Here is a 20,457-nt window from a genome sequence, read left to right as displayed (position 1 = left end):
ATGAACCAATAAAGAAAAAAAAAGAAGGAAAGAAATGAAAAGCCAGCGTAATCACAGCCTGTACGAAACTCCAGTGACTGCAAAGCTATTCTCCTGAGATTAAAAGCACACTGAAGACTGCTGCACTCATTTACCCCTTTATTAGGAACACCCGTGGATATATAAATCTGCCATACATTTCACAAGGCTTCTAAATGTTATGTTTTAATTACTTTAAAACAAAAAATAAGATAGAAAAAGGGGGATCAGTCTACATAATGTTTATTACTGATGTCAAATTAGGTGACGATGGTGGTGGTGAAGTAGACCTCTGGGCTAATGGGTTAGACAATAGGTTAGGAAATCTTTTTTTTTTTTTTTTATCTTTTTTTTTTTCATTTTTCTTTAAAGTTCTGTCATACACAGGCAAAATCTCGAGTTTCTACAAGAAACAAATTCTCCAACAGTATTTCATGGTGTTATTTTAATAGACGTACCTAACAGGTAGACGTTTGGTTTGGGATCTACATTCCAGTGCTGGGGAAATCATTTATCTATCTATCTATCGTGACTCACAGAGACTGGGTGTTTTCTCATTTTCTTTGGCTCGTTGACTAAATGCTCACCGCGGTCCATTCTCATTGTCCAGTGTTTCACTTGAACTGGTCCAGCAAGTTATCTCTGGGCTGGTGCCTCACACCGAGTCCCCATATCGATCCGCCAGCTTTACCTGCCGCACGGACACTGCGTCTTTGGAGACAGTCCTCACTGTTTGCCGTCTTTCTCACTTTCAACCGAAAGTCCTCGGGCACAGCCATGAGGTCTTCCGTCGCGTTTGTCATTCTCCTGGTCTTCTGCGTTGGATTTACTGGATGTAAACCCTCGTCGCCCTGTCCGAGTGGCCAGTTTATGCTGAAGAACCAGTGTGTCCTGTGTCATCCCACCTGCTCCGAGTGCTACGGACACGAGCTGTTTGAATGCACTACCTGTGGAGTTTGTGAGTAGGATTTTCTTAGCACGTATAACGCGGTGAATATAGGGCTGTTGTTGATGGCTTTCTCAAATGAAAAAAAGGCGATTTTTATTAAATATCCATTACATTTTCCACACACACTAGCTTGCAGTGCATTTGATATACCCACGGATTTTTTTAAAGTCGTGTATCTTATGTGACAATAACTTAAGTTTTCATCATCATTGGCAAAAAGATCCAACACAGTACCTATGAAATGAGGACATGAGAGCACTAAATTTGCATGCCATTGTTCATATAATTGTTTTTTTTAAAGGATTTTATTATAATTTGTTATTATTTTACCACACCTATACCAGATTATGACAAAGACCTGTTGACGACTCAGTAATCCAGTTTTTTTTTTTTTTTTTTTACTAGTCTATTTAATGATTACCCAGCTCTTTAAAAAAGGCTTTTGTTCGATGAGGAGCATTCAGCTCTGGTTTACCATTTACTCTTGTTAAACAATCAGAGAGGCTGGCTGTAGGACTTGCTGGCTACCTCTGAAATAGGGAAGGGTTGAATGTATGAATGTATGATCGTTTTTCACCTGAGTTTTCACGGTGTAATGTGATCGTGTCAGAAAGAGGCCTTTGTTAATCAGAACAGGGAAAAAATATCTGGAAGAGCTGGAAGTAGTGCTGTTGCTGTTGACTAGGCTCAACCTGCAAAAGCTGCAACTCTGTCCCTCCTTCCCTCACACTCTCCCTCCCTTGAACACACACTACTGATTCTCTTACTATACATTGTTGCTGGGTGGACCTATGCTTGGTTGTCATGTGCCATATTTTTCTGATCATGCTGTGATTGAGGGAAGTGGAAGGATAAGAGAGGCAGCAGCTTGCAGCCGCTCTCCTCCCTGTCTCACACGTCTTCTGTGTGGCGCTGAGCAGATGAGACAATGCTGTAACTCGGCTGCTCTCAGAGATGCCACAGGTGCCTTGCTAGGCTAGTGGCAGGTGGCAGAGCATTAATCATGAGGGCCAACACAAGGCTGTCTCTGCTTACAGCTCTGATCTCTGGTCTCCCGCTAATTGCCAGTGTTTATATTAGTTGGAGCATCAGTCCACAAGTGATCTGGCACTGTTGCTGTCTGCAGTCAGTCTGCAGTCAGTTTATAATGATCTTTATGCCTTCCATTCGCCTGCCGCTATTCTCTGTTTTTATTAAATATGCATGTGAAATCTCTGAATCCAGCACCTCCCAGCAGTTGCCACAGATTCCCTCAGCAATCCTCATCTTTCATTAGGCACTTACTTTTACACAGTTGCAGTGTCTTTTTAACTTTCCTTCATCCGACTGGCTGTCAGATGAAGAAAAGATTAAAGCTTACCTCTGTATTTATTAGGAGAATCTGAATGTTTTTCACTCTCAGAATACGGCAAACAGCATTTTTATGATAAGGGAAAATAGAGTATGCTAACAGCTCCTCCGTGACCTCCTCTTCCTCCTCAGATGAAGATGGACAGGAACGTTTCCTCCACCAAGGTCGCTGTCGGACACACTGCCCACGGGGATTCTATCCTGACAGGGGTCACTATGCCTGCCTGCCCTGCATAGCCAATTGTGAACTGTGCACAGATGGCAACATATGTGCCAAGTGTCGAGGACATTACAAACTTCACAATGGGGTCTGCCAAACAGCACTCTGCGGCATAGGTAAGTGGAAAACAGAGTTTTTGTGGAGGCGATATCTTTGCCTAACAGAGAGGCATTCAGTATTCTGGACCTCTGTGTTTCAGGGCAGGTGCAGGACCCTGATACAGGAGAGTGCATTGACTGTGAAATTGGCTGCAAAACATGTTACACAGGTAAACATGCTTTCTGTATGAGGCCCACACACCATTACTGTTTAGCGATGTATATTAAAACGCTGATAAAGGAGCACAATGCAGTTTGTTTCTCCCTATGAATGCTAATTAATCACCTTTTCTCCTCTGTTCCCAGAAGACCCAGAGATCTGTAGCAGCTGTGTTGAAGGTTACTTTCTGTGAGTGTTTTTTTTCTTACCTTATTATTATATTTTGATAACTGTGTTTTCCTCCTGTTCTGCTCTGAAATCATCCACAGACAACAGCGTCAATTGGCAATTATCTTTTCATTGTTTATGGATTTGACAGGTATTTTCTATTAGTTTGAATATTAGTAATTATTAGTAAAAAACACAAAAAATTGAAATCATTATTTTTTGTAATTTCTTTTCTGATTTTTAACAGTTTTAAAATTAGTTAATCAGTTTACGCTTATAAATTTGAGTTCAAAAGGTCTGAAATGTTGCAAATAGTAAAATGAGAAAACTCGACTTAGTTATTTGTTTATCCGGCATGGAACAGTTATGCTTTTGCATGCTATGCTTTATGATTTTTCAAACAGTTTTTCTTTTTTTATGGAGATTAAATATGCTGCCAAGAAGCAATTAACCTCACAATGACCCTGTAATTGTTTTTTACATTCAATGGTATTGCTTTGCAGGAAAAAAACAACAACAACAAAAAACGGGTCTTGTAAATCTACATGCACTGTGAGGCATTATATGGCCAACCATTTCACAAATTGCTTATCAGAATATGCTTAGCTTTCTTGCCTCTACAGAAAATTGCATCTATATTCCTGTTTACACCAGCTTATCAATTGGACGCAGTGTGTAACACAAGTTATAGAGCCAGAACAGACCCCCCAATTGTGCACTCCTCCCTCGAGTTTAGGCCTCCTGGAATCGTGTGAATCAGGTTACCTTCCATTCAGAATCATACGCTGTTACCTGAGCCTTGGTTTTGAGCTCAGAAGAGACTTAACAAAGTGTTCTTATGTGTAAGGAGTAGAGAAAAACAAGTAGAGATGGAAGAGCTGCAAGAAAATACAGCACCTGCTTTTGTGGATGCTACACAGGTTTATTGGGATAGTCTATTTTTCTGCATCTGCTTGTGTAGTTTTCTTTAAAAGTATGGTTTTAGAGATTCAATATGACTGTTCATCTTAGCATTTTATGTTGTTATAGCTATTATATATCTACATGTGTAGCAGACAAAAATAAAATAAATATAATCCAGCAGGGAGCTATTATAAATTGGAAAAACAGCCACACTGCGACAGATTGTGACAGTTTCGAGCACTAAAAGAAATTCCTCCTTTTGAGATTTTGCTGGTAGTGAAAAATGTTAAAGTTCGACAGCTTTGGCATAACCATGAATCAGTGAGTCCAGTGTTACTCTTGCATTAAACGCCGCCTTTTAAAAGAAATCACAGCATGATGGATGTTTGGTATTTATTGGCATTTACTTTCCTCCCCAAGGAACCAAAGAAGTGCAGCAAAACCAAAAATTGCTGTGATTCATTCTCACTATAATTTAAATCCTTCATTTCCCGGGGCTTTCTCTTTTCTGAGACTACCTGCAGTATATTTTCTTCCTTACTAACAAAGTCCAGGAGTAAAAGACCTAAACAGAAGTTGCGTTGGAAATGCAAATGTGCTCTTCTGGAATGGATAGCCTGGTGTTTGCACAGGGGGATTCTTAAACATCCTGCAGATTTTAAAGCAGAGTAGTTTTTCCTGGCAAGAAATGGGGCCTGGTTTGTACCAGCTGCTATTGTGAACCACTTGATGGATGCATCGTGGCGCCTCCAGCTGTTCCTCTTCAAACAACCCCCACATCTTAGCACCAGATCCACGGCAACGCAGTAGGAAGGGCAGGTTGGGCTGTCACTGGTCAGGTTCCCTTATGTAGGAAGGTGGTGGAATAGGCTACACAAGATGCTGCATCACATATGTTAGTGGCTTATTTGCTGCTTGGCTAAGTCCCTCTTTCTTTAATGTTTTAGCGTGACATCTTTGCAAATCAAATCTTCACTTTTTTTAAAGCTCGTTTCTGGGGCAGCTGTCTCATGTTTAATAAGACAGTTAAGCCCCGAAGGACTGATAGGATAGGTTAATGACAGAAATCACCCCATACCTGCGGGCTACAAATAAAACACCAATTATCTTTTTGCCTTAAGAAGAAAGTAGAACCACAATATGCTTGAAGAAAGCCAGCCTACATTGTGCTTCCTGTCCCTACTGTTGTTCGTCTAAACTGCATGAGTTGGGAGAGGAGTGCTCTGAAGTCAACAATTCATCTACAGGTGTGCGGCTTACTGACACAATGCATGTTGGGATTACCACTTGTGTGCGGTATACCTTGTGTTTCTGCTGCCATCAGATCATGGTGCTTTTCATCGGCTTTTTTGATATCACAATAGTTCTGTTCAGCATGTTTGCTTTGCAAAACAGAGTCTACTTTCATTTAATAGCTGTGGCAGGGAGTTCAAGTAATGCAGTCACTGACCTATTAAAAGTTCTACTGAGGAAAAATACTTTGCTAATTGCCAGGGATTCTTATTGCTCACCACGTGCAAACAAGTTAAAGAAACTAATGGAAGATTTTCAATGAACCTTTCTCTACAGTTTCAGGCACCAGTGTCGCAGACATTGTCCTCAGAGCACCTATGAGGACAGAGGCAGGCGTGTCTGTCTCTCCTGCCCAGCACCATGTGAAGACTGCAGGAATAACACGCACTGCTTTGCCTGCCAGCCTGGTTACTTCCTCAACGGTAGAAGCAAATAACAATCATATATCTATGCTTTCCTTACTATCAGTATACTAAATGATGCAGATGTTCCATACCATACTAAAAGAGTATATTCAATATATTCTTTAATCACGTTGTTTTTGAGACTAACCAAAGACAAATGAAAGCACTCTGAGTCTTAATTTGGCTTGCAAAACATGTTCATTTAAGCAAATCTGTAACATAAGATATGCAAATGTATGATTTATGCAAACAAAGAAGAAGGGATTGTGTTTTTGTGTTCTGTAGGCGTGGGAGAAAAAGGTTGGAGACTGTAAATAAAGCCTGGAAACAAAACTATAGTAAAGAAAGGTTGGCGAGCCCACTGCTGCACTAATCGGCCTCCACCTTCTCCAGCTACAAGGTCCAGTTTCAAAAAAAAAAAAAAAATCTAGGTCATTGTTTTGTGCCTGGGCAGTCAGATGGAATTTGGAGAGAGAGTGATCCTATAAGGGCAAAGGAGAAGGATTTACGCAGCAGTGAACAGCTCACTTATGAGAATAAGTTTATCAGCACCATTTAAAGAATAAATAGTGTTTTTACAAATCAAAGTAACTTCTTATGGTTTCTCTTGACTTATTTCTACAGAAAAAAGTAGAAGAGAACATGTAGAGAAGTGCTTTTGTCTGCTATAGCATCCATGTTTTTAAGATTGTCAGTATAGAAGAAATGCTGTAATGGAATAATGTCGTAATAACATTAGTCCCTCTCTGTGCTTCTGTGTCTGTGTCAGAGGGACAATGCATTAAAAAGTGTCCTCAGCAAACCTTCAGCGACTCCAGCGGGTGGCGCTGTCAGTCTTGCCACAGCTCGTGCCAGACATGCCACGGACCTCGTGCAACAGACTGCGACCTTTGTCCTGGTGGGAATTTTCCTGTACATGGACAGTGTCCTCACATTAACTGCCCACAGGGACAGTATTTTGATGGTAAGTAGAGGAAGCACGGTGAAAGCTGACTTAGGCTGGTTAAAAAAGAAGTTTTATGTGATCCACTGTAATCCAGGTAAATTACAGATTTACAAATTTACGAACAAAAGGACAGAATGACATATCAGGTCATAGCTGAATCGCAGATAACACTCGTAACACGATACTTCTCTGAATCTCGGGTGGAAATGATTGCTTTTCTCCTTTGGGTGACACTGGAGGTCAGTACACTGTCCCAGAAATGTGGAGGGATTCATCGTCTTGCTCAAGGACACTTTAGGAAGTTGATACTTGCTGCTGAGCCCACAAGCTTGAACCCTGCTGAAGGACCTCTGGGGTCATCTGCCTCAAGCATCTACCTCTCTAGCCCCTTCTCTTTTGTGTCTGTGTCACCAGCACTTGGATACAATACTCCATTGTTCTTGTTATCAGCCATATACGGTTAATAAGTCGATTGTTTTAATTTCCACATCATTGGTTTCATTATTTGCTTACGCGTGTGGATAAGCCAGCTTCGTCAGGAGCAGTTCGCATTCAGCCATCAAGTATTTTTCCAAGCTATATACTGCTATTGTAAGGAAACAGCTTCATTTAAAACATTCTACTTCTTAGGTTTCGATTTTAACACAGGTGTCATTCACATATCTGTAAAACTGACCAGTGCTGTCACTTTGAGCCAAGAGCTGTTATTGCGCATTTGCAATTTAGTGTTTTGTTTTGTTTTTAAAACACTAGTGCCTGTTTTATCCTTAGGCAACACTGAACATGAATGGTTTTAGAGCAATACCTTTTCTTAATGTTTGCTTTTGAATACAGAATGCAATAGTCCAAAAGCTCCTGATTATCAATCATTTCTGTTTATTTCTGCCCAGAGCCCTTTCTTATACAGTCTATTTGTGCCTGAGACACTAAATCTTGTTATGGTTCCCTCTTGTGGTGGGGATGGTTAAAACAAGCTGTGTGCTGTATGTATATTCTTTTCCATCCAGGGAAATATGGTGAATGTCACACGTGCAATGTTTCCTGTAAGACCTGTTTTGGCCCACAGGCACTGGATTGTTCTTCTTGTTTTAAAGGTAATATTTACTGCTTTTAGCTTTTCAGAGTAAACTATCTTAATCGCGATGTTAATTCTTGATGCCAATCGTGCGAGTGTGGATGTGTGTGTATTTGTGCTTCACAGGATATTTCCTGGACCAGGACAGTTCCTGCGTAGAGCAGTGTCCACCTGGCTCATATGCGAACTCTGCCACTCAGCTGTGTGAGGACTGCTCTCCCAGCTGTGAGGCCTGTGTGGACACCAGTGATAACTGCATCAGCTGTTCCAAAGGCACCGATAAACTTTTTCTCCACCAAGGCCGGTGCTGGTCCAATTGCCCAGAGTAAGCAGTTTGATAAGCGGTGAAACAAACACGGAGCTATGCAATGATGACACGATCTTCTTCGTGCTTCGCTTCTCTTTTGTTTTCTCCCAACCGTATTGGGGTTATTTTTGTTTTGTTTTTCTTTAGAGGTTTCTTTGAGACAGCAGAGGGGTCGTGTGAAGCCTGTGATAGCTCCTGTCTCACCTGTGATGACATCAAATCCCAGTGTCTGTCCTGTGCTGACGGCTACTACCTGGAGAGTGGCATGTGTAGACTCAACTGTTCGCTGGGAATGTATCCTGCAGATGATGGTACCTGCAGACGATGTCCTCCCCACTGTGAAGTTTGCTCAGATGACAGGACCTGCTTCCGTGAGTTATTAGCACAGTCAGCAGATTTAAAAGATATAATGTTCGATACAGGTGAGAGATTTGTGTTATAAATTTTTCACCCCTCCAGGGTGCAGTTTCCTCTACTTGATGCTGAACGGTGAGTGTAAGGCTAGTTGTCCTGTGGGCTATTATGAGGACATGGAGGAGGGCCGCTGCGGTCAGTGCCACCCTACGTGTGGCAGCTGTTCAGGGCCTTCAGCAGATGATTGTGAGACCTGCTCAACCTACAGCCCCAAGCTCTATAAAGGTGTATGCTCAAAGGACTGCCCCGCTGGTACTTACTATGAGACTGCAGCTATGGAGTGTCAAGGTGAGCACCTGGATTCACAGATTTGATTTGGTTTTAAACACCAAATATGTGGAGTTTTCTTGTTACGGCTTCACCGTTCTACAGCGAGAATTCTTTCTAGTTTTCATGATGCTACTACGTCAGTTCAAAGACCATAAATTCAGATGTCAAAATGATTAAAATACACTTTAATCATTTAATCATTTTAATATTTATTCAATTTTGATGAAATTGAAATTTTAGAAATTGAAACTGTAGCAACTATGAAATGCAACTGTCAAATTTCATTTCATTTAAATCCAATGATATTACCTCTGTTCGAGTTTTGGATTTGACCTTCCTAGTAGCAGGAATTCTGCAGTGTTGCAAAGTTATTTGTTTTTATCCCTCAGCCGTAAAAGGCTGATGGGGTGTGGTTGTCACCTTGCGGAGCGGGTGGCTGGCACGAACACTCAAGTTTATGAATGTGATAACTCGAGAAGGAAACCACCTAAGACTTTTAAATTGATAAAATTATTAATTATTTAATTATTATTATTATTATTTAATTAATTAATTATTAACTAAAAATTTCAGAAAACTTCAAATCTCGGCGACCTCGACCTCAAGGTCAGAAGATCTTGTGAATGTGATAACTTCAGAACAAAGCAACATAGGATTTTCACATTTATACCATAGGTGCATCTACTAGGAGCCTGAGGGGTACTACTGGCACCACCAGAACTTTTAAGATAATGTTAAGATAACCCCACAAGTAATATTCTCTAATGTTTTTTCACAATGTGTTGCTGAAAGTACTTTGACTCACAGGACTTGCATCTGTGTAATATAGAGTTGGGATATCCCTTTGAATAAGTACGGTAGTTGGATAAATTAACATGTAGATGTGTTGCAATAATCATGCATAATACTCTGGGTAATTGATCAAACTGACCCTTTCCATGTCATAGTTTTTAGGGAATTGATGTAAAAGAAGCCCAGAGTTGTTATTATTGTATTTTCTGATTCATTTTTATTTGATTCTTTGATTTCAGAGTTTCATTTAGTTTCCAGAGTGGGTTTGCTATTTTCAGTTTTGGTTTTACTGTTTGAAAATGTTGCCTTTTAGTTTAGTTTGTATTAGTTTTAGTGTTTATTTCATGTGCTGGAGGCAATGTTTCGGAAAAAATCTGGCACAGACTTTTTAAAAGCAGTTTACTCCCAGTCCTGCAGTATTATAGTATCTATACTATACTGTAGTGTTTATACAGTCGTACCTATACTACTGTATAAATTAGATCATAATGTAAAATAGATCAGCTTGCAGCACCACATTCGTTTCAGCGGAACTGCTGATTTTTTCACTATACAGCTCCTATTCTCACCACTTGAATTTGTATATCAGCAATCGGTTCTGGATCTCCTCCACAACGTTAGAAGTGTGACCCTTCAACTTGTCTTTCATTTTGGGGAAGAGGATAAACTCACCAGGAGCCAAATATGCCAGAGTTGGGCCAGTGGTGACAACACCACGTAGCACAGTGGAGATGCTAAAGTTTCTCTCCCTTAGACAGCTCAGCGTAATATAGTAAAGCTCACCACAGAGAATCAGACAAATTTATGGTGCAAGCTCTGTAAAAGTATAATAAAAAAAACCAAAATGCACATGTGCCGCCTTGAGGTTTGAACACTGTGGACTCCACACACACTAATGTCCACAGACATGAAAGTTAGGTTAGCTAGACTCAGAAAGTTAAATGTTTGCGCTGTGCTTGAGGTCCATGGAGTGGTTAGAATGGCACTCACACAGAACAGTCTATAAAGCGTGCACTAGAAGTCCACACCAAGTACACAAAGAAAAAACCTTGAAAGCGAGATCATCCAATTTTTTCCTCACACCTTCTATTAGACTTTCTTTTCCATACTAATTACCTTGAATAATGTTAAAGCTTGAATAAGCGTTAAAAATAAAATAAAACAGAAAATGTGTAACAAAGGGAGGTTAATGCAATGGCCAAAAGCAATTACTAAACTCACAACTGAGTGATAATGAAATAAGCTATTTGCTTAAAATGAAATCCATTCACCTCTAAAACATGATTATTGTACCCTCTTGTGTAAATGTGGTAATGTGACATGAAGGTGTTGCAATCTGCTTTGCTTGGTTGTATTTAGAGTGCCACCAGACTTGCCTTAGCTGCACCGGGCCGGACGCCAACGAGTGCACCCAGTGCGAGAGAGGACTCGTGTTGGATCCAAACACGTTACTGTGTGGTGTGACGGGTGATACGGCCTGCCCACCGGGGACCTACCTACACAACGACCAGTTCACCTGCAAGGGTTGCCACCGACACTGTCTTTCGTGTGAGGGGCCAGGCAACGATGAATGCCAGACCTGTGCTGTCCCCAGATATCTTTACAGTGAGCATTTTCAACAGGTTTATGTGCAGACACAGAGGTGATTTGTGGTATAAATGAAAATCAGCACAAAACTGATTGTTTTAAAGTTGATTTATCATGCAAAGACAAAACAAATCTGAATCATTTATCTTTTAACTGTTAGCTCTACAGGTGTTTGAAAAAGCCTTTTCTCATTTTAATCACTAATGAAATTTTTGGCCCAAGTTATAGACTTTGCTTTTGCATTTAGTGCTCTCACAGCTGGCTTCATAATAATGGCTTTTGTAAGACTATTTGACAATTTCAGGTTAAACAGATTTATGCAGTTGTACTGGTTGCTTCTCTGAAGTGAGTACGCCACCAAGTTAAGGTGCTAACTCTGTTGCTGTATGCTTTTTTTCCAGACAGCACATGTGTTAATACGTGTCCTGATGGCACGTATACCACAAGGCAGGAAGCTGATGGAAAGATGTTGGGACTCTGTTTGCCTTGTGACCACGTGTGTTCCTCTTGCACTAGTGCATCACCAAGAGATTGCCTTACGTGTTCTCCAGGATATCTGCGGCTCCTTCAGCTCTGTGTCACCCATTGTCCCACTGGGTAGAAAGCTCTGTTACTATTTGTGAAATGTTTACCTCAAGTAGACAAACAATTTCTGCAAACAGACCTTTATGCTTCAGTGACCCCAAACTAGAGATAATACAGTATTTGTTTTGGAAGTGAACCAAAGTTTCTTAGGAAGAAAGGGTGTAACGTGGTTTCTCCTTCTTCAGCAGCAAAGTAACTTTTTCTTAAAGCTTTTTATTTTATTTTATCAGTTACATATTTGACAAACATGAAGGAAATGTTTTAACCCATTTTTTTATGCATTTCTTCAGGTATTACAGGGAGGGCTCCCAGTGTCATAAATGTCACCAGTCCTGTGAGCTGTGTACAGGACCGGGGCCCGAGTCTTGCAGGGCATGTTCCCCTCCTCTGCTGGAGCTGAAAGGCACCAAGCTGTGTGTCGAACGCTGCCCACACCGCTTCTATCAGTCTAACGACATCTGCAAAAAATGTCATATCAGTTGTCAGACATGCATAGGTAGGTAGAGGTGAAATGTCAAACCAGTGAGTCAACAGAAACCCATTTTTAAGCATTCAGGCATGTTTTTTACATGTTATTTATTTTACTGTGTTACATACAGCTTTTTGTTCTAATCATTTCATTTAATTTCAGTTCAGCAAACAGAAAAATAAAATTCCTTCTGAAATGTAACACTGATGTAACTATTTAGACCATTTGCTTTCATTTTAACTCAGGAGTCTCTCTTTCTCTTAATCATCTTTGAGATGTTTCTGTACCTTGATTGGCACATGAAAACAAAATCAAAGGGGAAGCAAAAGGAACTCAAAAGCCCTCCCTAAAGTGCTTGTAGACATGACTGTGTGGAGGCACAGATCCATATTCTTACAGGGAGCACATTTGGAGCAACAAGCACTCTTCCTGTAGACAAACGATTCCCAAACTGAGGAATCATGAGAGCAAGATCGTGGTACTAAAGGTGGTTAGGAACCTGGTGACCTCCAGAGAACCTGTGGTGACATGGGACAAATAGAATATGCATTATAGCAGCACTCCAGTGATCTGGGTACAGTATCTAGCAGCACAGCTTCATTCAGTAGTATTAAATGGGGGGGAAAAAACCCTCAATTGTTACTTTATTTTTTATTTTGTAGACTGACTGTTGACTGTAAATGGTTTTCGGATACTAAATGGTGGTATGCTGGGTAAGACTGTTACCTCACAGGGTCCTGGATTTGAATCCAGTCTAGAGTCCTTCTATATGTGGATGTCTGCATGGGTCTCTCCAGTTACTCTGGCTTGTTCTCACAGTGTGATGAACTGGGTTGCCACCACCACCACCTTTGACCCTGAACTGGGGCTTGAATAATTTCTGACTGTACTTTATATTTCCAAACTGTCAATATCGTGGATTCACTTTCTCATTAGGTATCTGCTCAGTGCCTGTATGTGTGTTTGCAGATGCCTCTCCTCAGGGCTGCTTGACTTGTGACTGGGGCAGCATGCTACAGGACAAAGTGTGCTATCCACGCTGTAAGGAGGGACTGTACTTTTCTGAAGAGGTGGGTTATGATTAGGGCTGTTCGATATGACGATATATATTGGATGACGATATAAAAACGTCTATCGTTTCATTTTATGCTATTGTTTGTTTCGTGGTGTCACAAAATAAACTGTTTACGGCAATATTTTTCATCGTTTTGATGGTCACTGTAGTGGCTATATTAATTTCTTAAAGTTCTCTATTTCTCTTATATTCAATATAACCACACTACAGATGGACAAGCGCCTGTTTTATGCTTTGTGGTTAGCAACAACAACGGTAACACCATCGCGTGTCCGCTTGTTTATGTTCCACATAAACCTTTCACAATAAAGCTCAAGATCCTGTTGAGACTTTTCAAAATAAATTGAATCACGTGAAAGAGCAGATTATTTACGGATGAGAAGTAAAAAAAGAGCCGCCAGGTGCTAAAAGACTCAAACGTTAGAACAGGCTTTCCCCGCAGCATGCCGTGTAATAAATACTCACAAAGAAAACGGCGGGCATTACAATTTATGTCTAAAAATGTATCGTTTCATGCATCGGTTAAAACACTCGACTCCAGCTACATGACGCCCAGCTGGAAACACTTCCCGCAAGTCGAGCTGCCCGAAGTTCACAGAATTTACAGAAAATGTTACAGTTTTGTGATTTATATCATTATCAGACGATAGAATTCTTATATCGGGATATGAGATTTTGGTCATATCGCACAGCCCTAGTTATGATTTAATGATCGTCTTGTCATTGTACTACTCTATGTATCATAACCATTGTATTTAAAGGCAAATGGCAGGTGTTCTCGCTTAAATTGATAGCATAGAATCTGCCTACAGACACTAATTGATCACACCACCGTAAATGAGTGAAATAATAAAAAACACTGATCCAAATTAATATTTTAGTTTGGCTGCCACATATATTCGTAAGCGAGCTACCACGGATGTTTGCTGTATGCCTACTAGCTTGTGACAGTACACAAAAGAAAGTACATAGACATCCTCTCAAAACCAGGATGTAGTAAAACAGGATTAACAGTGAGTAATACTGACATACTGAATTGTCAGGTTAGAACTGATAGTGGTGAAACAGGCTGGGCTATTTGCCTTCCATTCTCTTCAGAGCATAACATAACCTCTGGCATAACCTTTTATCTAATGTCTGTATCTAACTGTTCGATTGTAGGAAACATGCAAGCCTTGCAACAAGTCATGCAGGCATTGCTACGGCCCCGGACCTGACCACTGTCTGACTTGTCACACTGACTCTGCTCTTCATGCTGTGGAGAACCGTTGTGCTCCATGCTGTCAGACTGGAGGCAATTACACCAATTGCTGTGTTTGTGACAGCCGCTCAGGTAGTGATGCTGTCTTTCATAAGCGAAAGAAAAGTGTATAGATGTGACAGTTTACTAAAGGAATTTTGTGTTTTTTCTAGCACTGTGTGTGGAGGCCCCCCAGCCTAAATCAGGAGACATCCAGGAAACCGATATGAGTTTGTCCTCCAGAACTCTGAAGCACACCTCGGCTGCCTTGCCTATTGCTCTGCTGCTGGCAATTGGTTTGACTCTGGCTGTATTTGTCTTGGTTAAAGCCCATGCTAGGAAGAGGCTTTGTTGGAAACGAAGCTATGAGAGATTGAGTGGTAGTGCGAACATTAACATGCCCCACGGCGTGCCCGAGCCAGATAGCGGAGATGAGGTAGATGTGGTGTACACCAGCAAAGGTGGATCCGTTTATCGGCGTTACAGCTTCATCCACGAGCAGGACACAGATGCAGACCAGGATGTGGATGAGAACATCCGTTTTAGTCATTCTTAGATGCATTTAGAGCTCAGAGTAATTGAGGAATGTTTCGGGATGCTCAGTATCAAGACGGACACGTAGTCAAAGTTAAAATAGTTAATGTGTTAAAGAGAATGCAGCAGTAATTTTCTTTGGTATGTTTCTTTTGACTTCAGGTGAATATTTATTCTATGAAGTGCCTGTATCTGTATAATGGAAATTCTTAGACACGTGAAACAGTACAGATCATACACGTTTGTGTAAATGTATATGGGTTTTTTTTTCAACTTGATATTAAAGTCGTGCTTGTGAAACAGTGAATTGGTCATATACTGTAAGTTAAACTTGTTTGTTGGAAAGAGAAAATCTTTTCTAATTTACACTGTTTGAATGCCTTGAAACAACTGCCTTAAACCCTGTCATCCTGGTAATGTTATCAGTGTCATCTGGTCTATCAGTGTCATCAGTAGAGTTGAATACAATTCTGCAAACTGTAAAATATTCCAGGAATGTTTTTCGGTTTTCCACACCTTAGTTTTACATATTTCCTTATGTAATGAAACAGTGCAGCCTCTCACCATTTAGTCGAACTGTAACCTGCACTGAAGACAAAGTCACCTGTGTGGCAGTCCCTTTCAAACAAGGATATGTATTTTACAAAGGGTCGTATGTTAAGAAATCTTTTTCTTACCTTGATGGTTTTGTTCTTTTCTTTTGCTCTTTGGAGATTTGGCTCTGAACAGTCATCGTCTGATCTGCAAATACTTCCTCAGTTCTCAGCTGATCTGCCTGGTTGTTCGACTATTATCACTGGTGATGTGAAAGGTAAGGAAGGTGAATTAGAAAGGCTTCTGTCATCCAGGAAAAAGAAGAATGTTTTTTCTGAGGACTTCTACATTAATGCAACAGTCAACTGTCAAGTTTACGTTGAAGAAAGGGGTTTCATCACAGCTCCTCTCAGTGAGGAAGAGAAAGATTTCCCCATTGCATACTCCATGGTGATTCATGACAAGATTGAGATGTTTGAGCGGCTTCTACGAGCTGTTTATGCTCCTCAGAACATTTACTGTGTACACGTGGACCAGAACTCCTCTGCATCATTCATGAAGGCTGTGGCTGCGATTGCTTCATGCTTTCCTAATGTGTTTGTAGCCAGTAAATTAGAAAGAGTGGTATATGCCTCGTGGTTCAGAGTACAGGCAGATCTGAATTGCATGAAAGATCTGCTAAATACTCACATCAACTGGAGGTACCTGCTTAACACCTGTGGGACAGACTTCCCCATCAAAACAAACAGAGAGATGGTGAGGGCACTGAAGCTTCTCAATGGGAGGAACAGCATGGAGTCCGAGGTGACTTCTGGCTACAAGAAAGGTCGTTGGCAGTATCACCACAATATCACAAAGAGTGTTATCAACACAAATGTGAGGAAAAGTGCCCCACCAATCAGCATCCCCATGTTCTCAGGAAATGCCTACTTTGTGGTCACAAGAGCTTTTGTGGAACATGTGATGGAGGACAGAGAGGTTCAGAAGTTTCTGGAGTGGGAGAAGGACACATACAGCCCTGATGAGCACTTGTGGGCCACCCTGCAGAGGATGCCCTCTGTTCCTGGGTCAATGCCCCAAAATGGGAAGTATGACATGTCAGACATGCTAGCTTTGGCTCGGGCAGTGAAGTGGTCGTATTTAGCAGGAGATATGAATAAGGGAGCCCCATATTACCCATGCACTGGTGTTTACAGAAGATCTGTTTGTGTGTATGGAGTGGGTGACCTCCCATGGCTCCTGAAACAACACCACCTGTTTGCAAATAAGTTTGATCCAGAGGATGATGATGTTGCCATAAGGTGTCTGGAATCAGTGCTGCGTTTCAAAGCTTTAGGCCATGACCCACTGTCCACTAGGAAAATGTGACCATTGAGTAATACTTACAATGAATTAAAAGTGTAATTCATTATAAGTGAAGTTTGCGTTGTTTGTTGTAAGTAGAAAGTCCTTTCTAAGTTACACCCGTAGAAGATCCTGAAACAAACAACTTCATTATACTCGCTCTTCTTGGTAATGTTATCTGATTGCATTTAACACTACTCTAAAAGCGGCATTAGTAGTGTTGATGCTCAACTATGCAACAGGCAAAAATGGTCTCGGATATTTTTTAGGTTTTCCACACCTTAGATTTACAGACTTCCTTATGTAATGAAACATCCGTTTTAGTCATTCTTAGATGCATTTAGAGCTCAGAGTAATTGAGGAATGTTTCGGGATGCTCAGTATCAAGACGGACACGTAGTCAAAGTTAAAATAGTTAATGTGTAAAAGAGAACGCAGCAGTAATTTTCTTTGGTATGTTTCTTTTGACTTCAGGTGAATATTTATTCTATGAAGTGCCTGTATCTGTATAATGGAAATTCTTAGAGACGTGAAACAGTACAGATCATACACGTTTGTGTAAATGTATATGGGTTTTTTTTTTTTCAACTTGATATTAAAGTCGTGCTTGTGAAACAGTGAATTGGTCATATACTGTAAGTTAAACTTGTTTGTTGGAAAGAGAAAATCTTTTCTAATTTACATCGTTTGAATGCCTTGAAACAACTGCCTTAAACCCTGTCATCCTGGTAATGTTATCAGTGTCATCTGGTCTATCAGTGTCATCAGTAGAGTTGAATACAATTCTGCAAACTGTAAAATATTCCAGGAATGTTTTTCGGTTTTCCACACCTTAGTTTTACATATTTCCTTATGTAATGAAACAGTGCAGCCTCTCACCATTTAGTTGAACTGTAACCTGCACTGAAGACAAAGTCACCTGTGCGGCAGTCCCTTTCAAACAAGGATATGTATTTTAAGAAGCGTTGTATGTTAAGAAATCTTTTTCTTACCTTGATGGTTTTGTTCCTTTCTTTTGCTCTTTGGAGATTTGGCTCTGAACAGTCACCGTCTGATCTGCAAATACTTCCTCAGTTCTCAGCTGATCTGCCTGGTAAGTTGGCTCTTATCCCTGGAGGCAAGCAATGTGAATTAGAAGGGCTTCTGTCATCCAAGAAAAAGAAGAATGTTTTTTCTGAGGACTTCTACATTAACGCAACAGTCAACTGTCAAGTTTACATTGAAGAAAGAGGTTTCATCACAGCTCCTCTCAGTGAGGAAGAGAAAGATTTCCCCATTGCATACTCCATGGTGATCCATGACAAGATTGAGATGTTTGAGCAGCTTCTACGAGCTATTTATGCTCCTCAGAACATTTACTGTGTACACGTGGACCAGAACTCCTCTGCAACATTCAAGAAGGCTGTGGCTGCGATTGCTTCATGCTTTCCTAATGTGTTTGTAGCCAGTAAATTAGAAAGAGTGGTATATGCCTCGTGGTTCAGAGTACAGGCAGATCTGAATTGCATGAAAGATCTGCTAAATACTCACATCAACTGGAGGTACCTGCTTAACACCTGTGGGACAGACTTCCCCATCAAAACAAACAGAGAGATGGTGAGGGCACTGAAGCTTCTCAATGGGAGGAACAGCATGGAGTCCGAGGTGACTTCTGGCTACAAGAAAGGTCGTTGGCAGTATCACCACAATATCACAAAGAGTGTTATCAACACAAATGTGAGGAAAAGTGACCCACCAATCAGCATCCCCATGTTCTCAGGAAATGCCTACTTTGTGGTCACAAGAGCTTTTGTGGAACATGTGATGGAGGACAGAGAGGTTCAGAAGTTTCTGGAGTGGGAGAAGGACACATACAGCCCTGATGAGCACTTGTGGGCCACCCTGCAGAGGATGCCCTCTGTTCCTGGGTCAATGCCCCAAAATGTGAAGTATGACATGTCAGACATGCTAGCTTTGGCTCGGGCAGTGAAGTGGTCGTATTCAGCAGGAGATATGAATAAGGGAGCCCCATATTACCCATGCACTGGTGTTTATAGAAGATCTATTTGTGTGTATGGAGCGGGTGACCTCCCATGGCTCCTGAAACAACACCACCTGTTTGCAAATAAGTTTGATCCAGAGGTTGATGATGTTGCCATAAGGTGTCTGGAATCAGTGCTGCGTTTCAAAGCTTTAGGCCATGACCCACTGTCCACTAGGAAAATGTGACCATTGAGTAAAACTTACAATGAATTAAAAGTGTAATTCATTATAAGTGAAGTTTGCGTTGTTTGTTGTAAGTAGAAAGTCCTTTCTAAGTTACACCCGTAGAAGATCCTGAAACAAACAACTTCATTATACTCGCTCTTCTTGGTAATGTTATCTGATTGCATTTAACACTACTCTGTCAGCGGCATTAGTAGTGTTGATGCTCAACTATGCAACAGGCAAAAACGGTCTCGGATTTTTTTTTAGGTTTTCCACACCTTAGTTTTAGATACTTCTTTATGTAATGAAACAGTGCAGCCTCTCACCATTTCGTCAAACTGTAACCTGCACTGAAGACAAAGTCACCTGTGTGGCAGTCCCTTTCAAACAAGGATATGTATTTTACAAAGGGTCGTATGTTAAGAAATCTTTTTCTTATCTTGATGGTTTTGTTCTTTTCTTTTGCTCTTTGGACATTTGGCTCTGAACAGTCATCGTCTGATCTGCAAATACTTCCTCAGTTCTCAGCTGATCTGCCTGGTTGTTCGACTATTATCACTGGTGATGTGAAAGGTAAGGAAGGTGAATTAGGAAGGCTTCTGTCATCCAAGAAAAAGAAGAATGTTTTTTCTGAGGACTTCTACATTAATGCAACAGTGAACTGTCAGGCTTACATTGAAAAAAGAGGTTTCATCACAGCTCCTCTCAATGAGGAAGAGAAAGATTTCCCCATTGCATACTCCATGTTGATCCATGACAAGATTGAGATGTTTGAGCGGCTTCTACGAGCTGTTTATGCTCCTCAGAACATTTACTGTGTACACGTGGACCAGAAATCTCTGACCCTCTGACTGCAGGTTTTCCCGAATCGTATAAACTCATCGCATATTAATAATCAAGGAACTGCCCTCCCAGCCCATTGTTCCTTCAGTGGTGCTAATTGCAGTCATTATGCAATGTACTGTTTATAAGATTGGGGAAACCTGCTGAGACCAGCGGAGGTCACGCTGAACAACGGCAGGACGTTTAAGCGTGATCAGCTGTTGTTAGCATTTATTTAATATTAATTTCTAGTATCAGCTGATGTTCGGTGGAGCCACAGCTGTAAAAGCTGCTGGTCATGATATCGGTTTGTGTATGTGGGGAGAGGGAAACATGAAGATGAAACCAGGAGATGTCCTTACTGAATCAGTGTTTGTGTGTACAGAGAGACAGCCAGGTTCACAATGGATATAAGAAAGTTTTTTTCAAAAAAAGGAGCCACATTCAGGTAAACTTGTAAAATCAAATGATCCGTGAATCAGCAATAATGTTCGATCAGTGTTTCAATATTTATATCTTTTATTAGATATGCATGTGGTTTGGTTAGGACTTTTTGTTAGTAGTCCGCTGTAAAACTTTTAATGCGTACTCCAGCACATGACAAAACACACAGACCGCACCGGAAGAACAAAACTCCCCCCACCATACTATTCCGGTTGGGCTAGTCCCCCACAGTTATGGCAGGTCTGCACAAACAAATATTGCTTGGTGAT

The 20,457-nt window shown here is 40.9% G+C and overlaps 3 protein-coding genes across 3 annotated transcripts; all 3 read left to right on the top strand.

Annotated features, from left to right (window-relative positions):
- The first annotated feature begins 597 nt into the window (after positions 1-597).
- On the top strand, positions 598-15,107 carry LOC146627898 (uncharacterized). Its single transcript, XM_085357441.1, has 16 exons — positions 598-976; positions 2,450-2,653; positions 2,737-2,805; positions 2,942-2,984; positions 5,436-5,581; positions 6,333-6,527; positions 7,517-7,603; positions 7,711-7,909; positions 8,039-8,262; positions 8,351-8,593; positions 10,727-10,972; positions 11,356-11,551; positions 11,830-12,035; positions 12,978-13,078; positions 14,245-14,416; positions 14,497-15,107. Exons 1-16 carry the CDS (start codon positions 598-600, stop codon positions 14,877-14,879), a joined length of 3,093 nt encoding a protein of 1,030 aa, XP_085213567.1. The 3' UTR covers positions 14,880-15,107.
- Positions 15,108-15,490: 383 nt separating this feature from the next.
- Positions 15,491-16,759, top strand: LOC146627897 (beta-1,3-galactosyl-O-glycosyl-glycoprotein beta-1,6-N-acetylglucosaminyltransferase 3-like). Its single transcript, XM_085357440.1, has one exon. The coding sequence runs from the start codon at positions 15,491-15,493 to the stop codon at positions 16,757-16,759; it is 1,269 nt and encodes a 422-aa protein (XP_085213566.1).
- A 924-nt stretch (positions 16,760-17,683) lies between these two features.
- Positions 17,684-18,943, top strand: LOC146627896 (beta-1,3-galactosyl-O-glycosyl-glycoprotein beta-1,6-N-acetylglucosaminyltransferase 3-like). Its single transcript, XM_085357439.1, has one exon. The coding sequence runs from the start codon at positions 17,684-17,686 to the stop codon at positions 18,941-18,943; it is 1,260 nt and encodes a 419-aa protein (XP_085213565.1).
- Positions 18,944-20,457: the final 1,514 nt, after the last annotated feature.

The sequence above is a fragment of the Diplotaxodon limnothrissa genome, linkage group LG7 (assembly GCF_057381915.1).
Source record: "Diplotaxodon limnothrissa isolate DT_005_m linkage group LG7, D_limnothrissa_male_GT1.1, whole genome shotgun sequence".
NCBI classification, from domain to species: Eukaryota; Metazoa; Chordata; class Actinopteri; order Cichliformes; family Cichlidae; genus Diplotaxodon; species Diplotaxodon limnothrissa.
The sequence above is the reverse complement of the archived record's forward strand: the minus strand, read 5'-3'. Positions and strand labels throughout refer to the sequence as shown.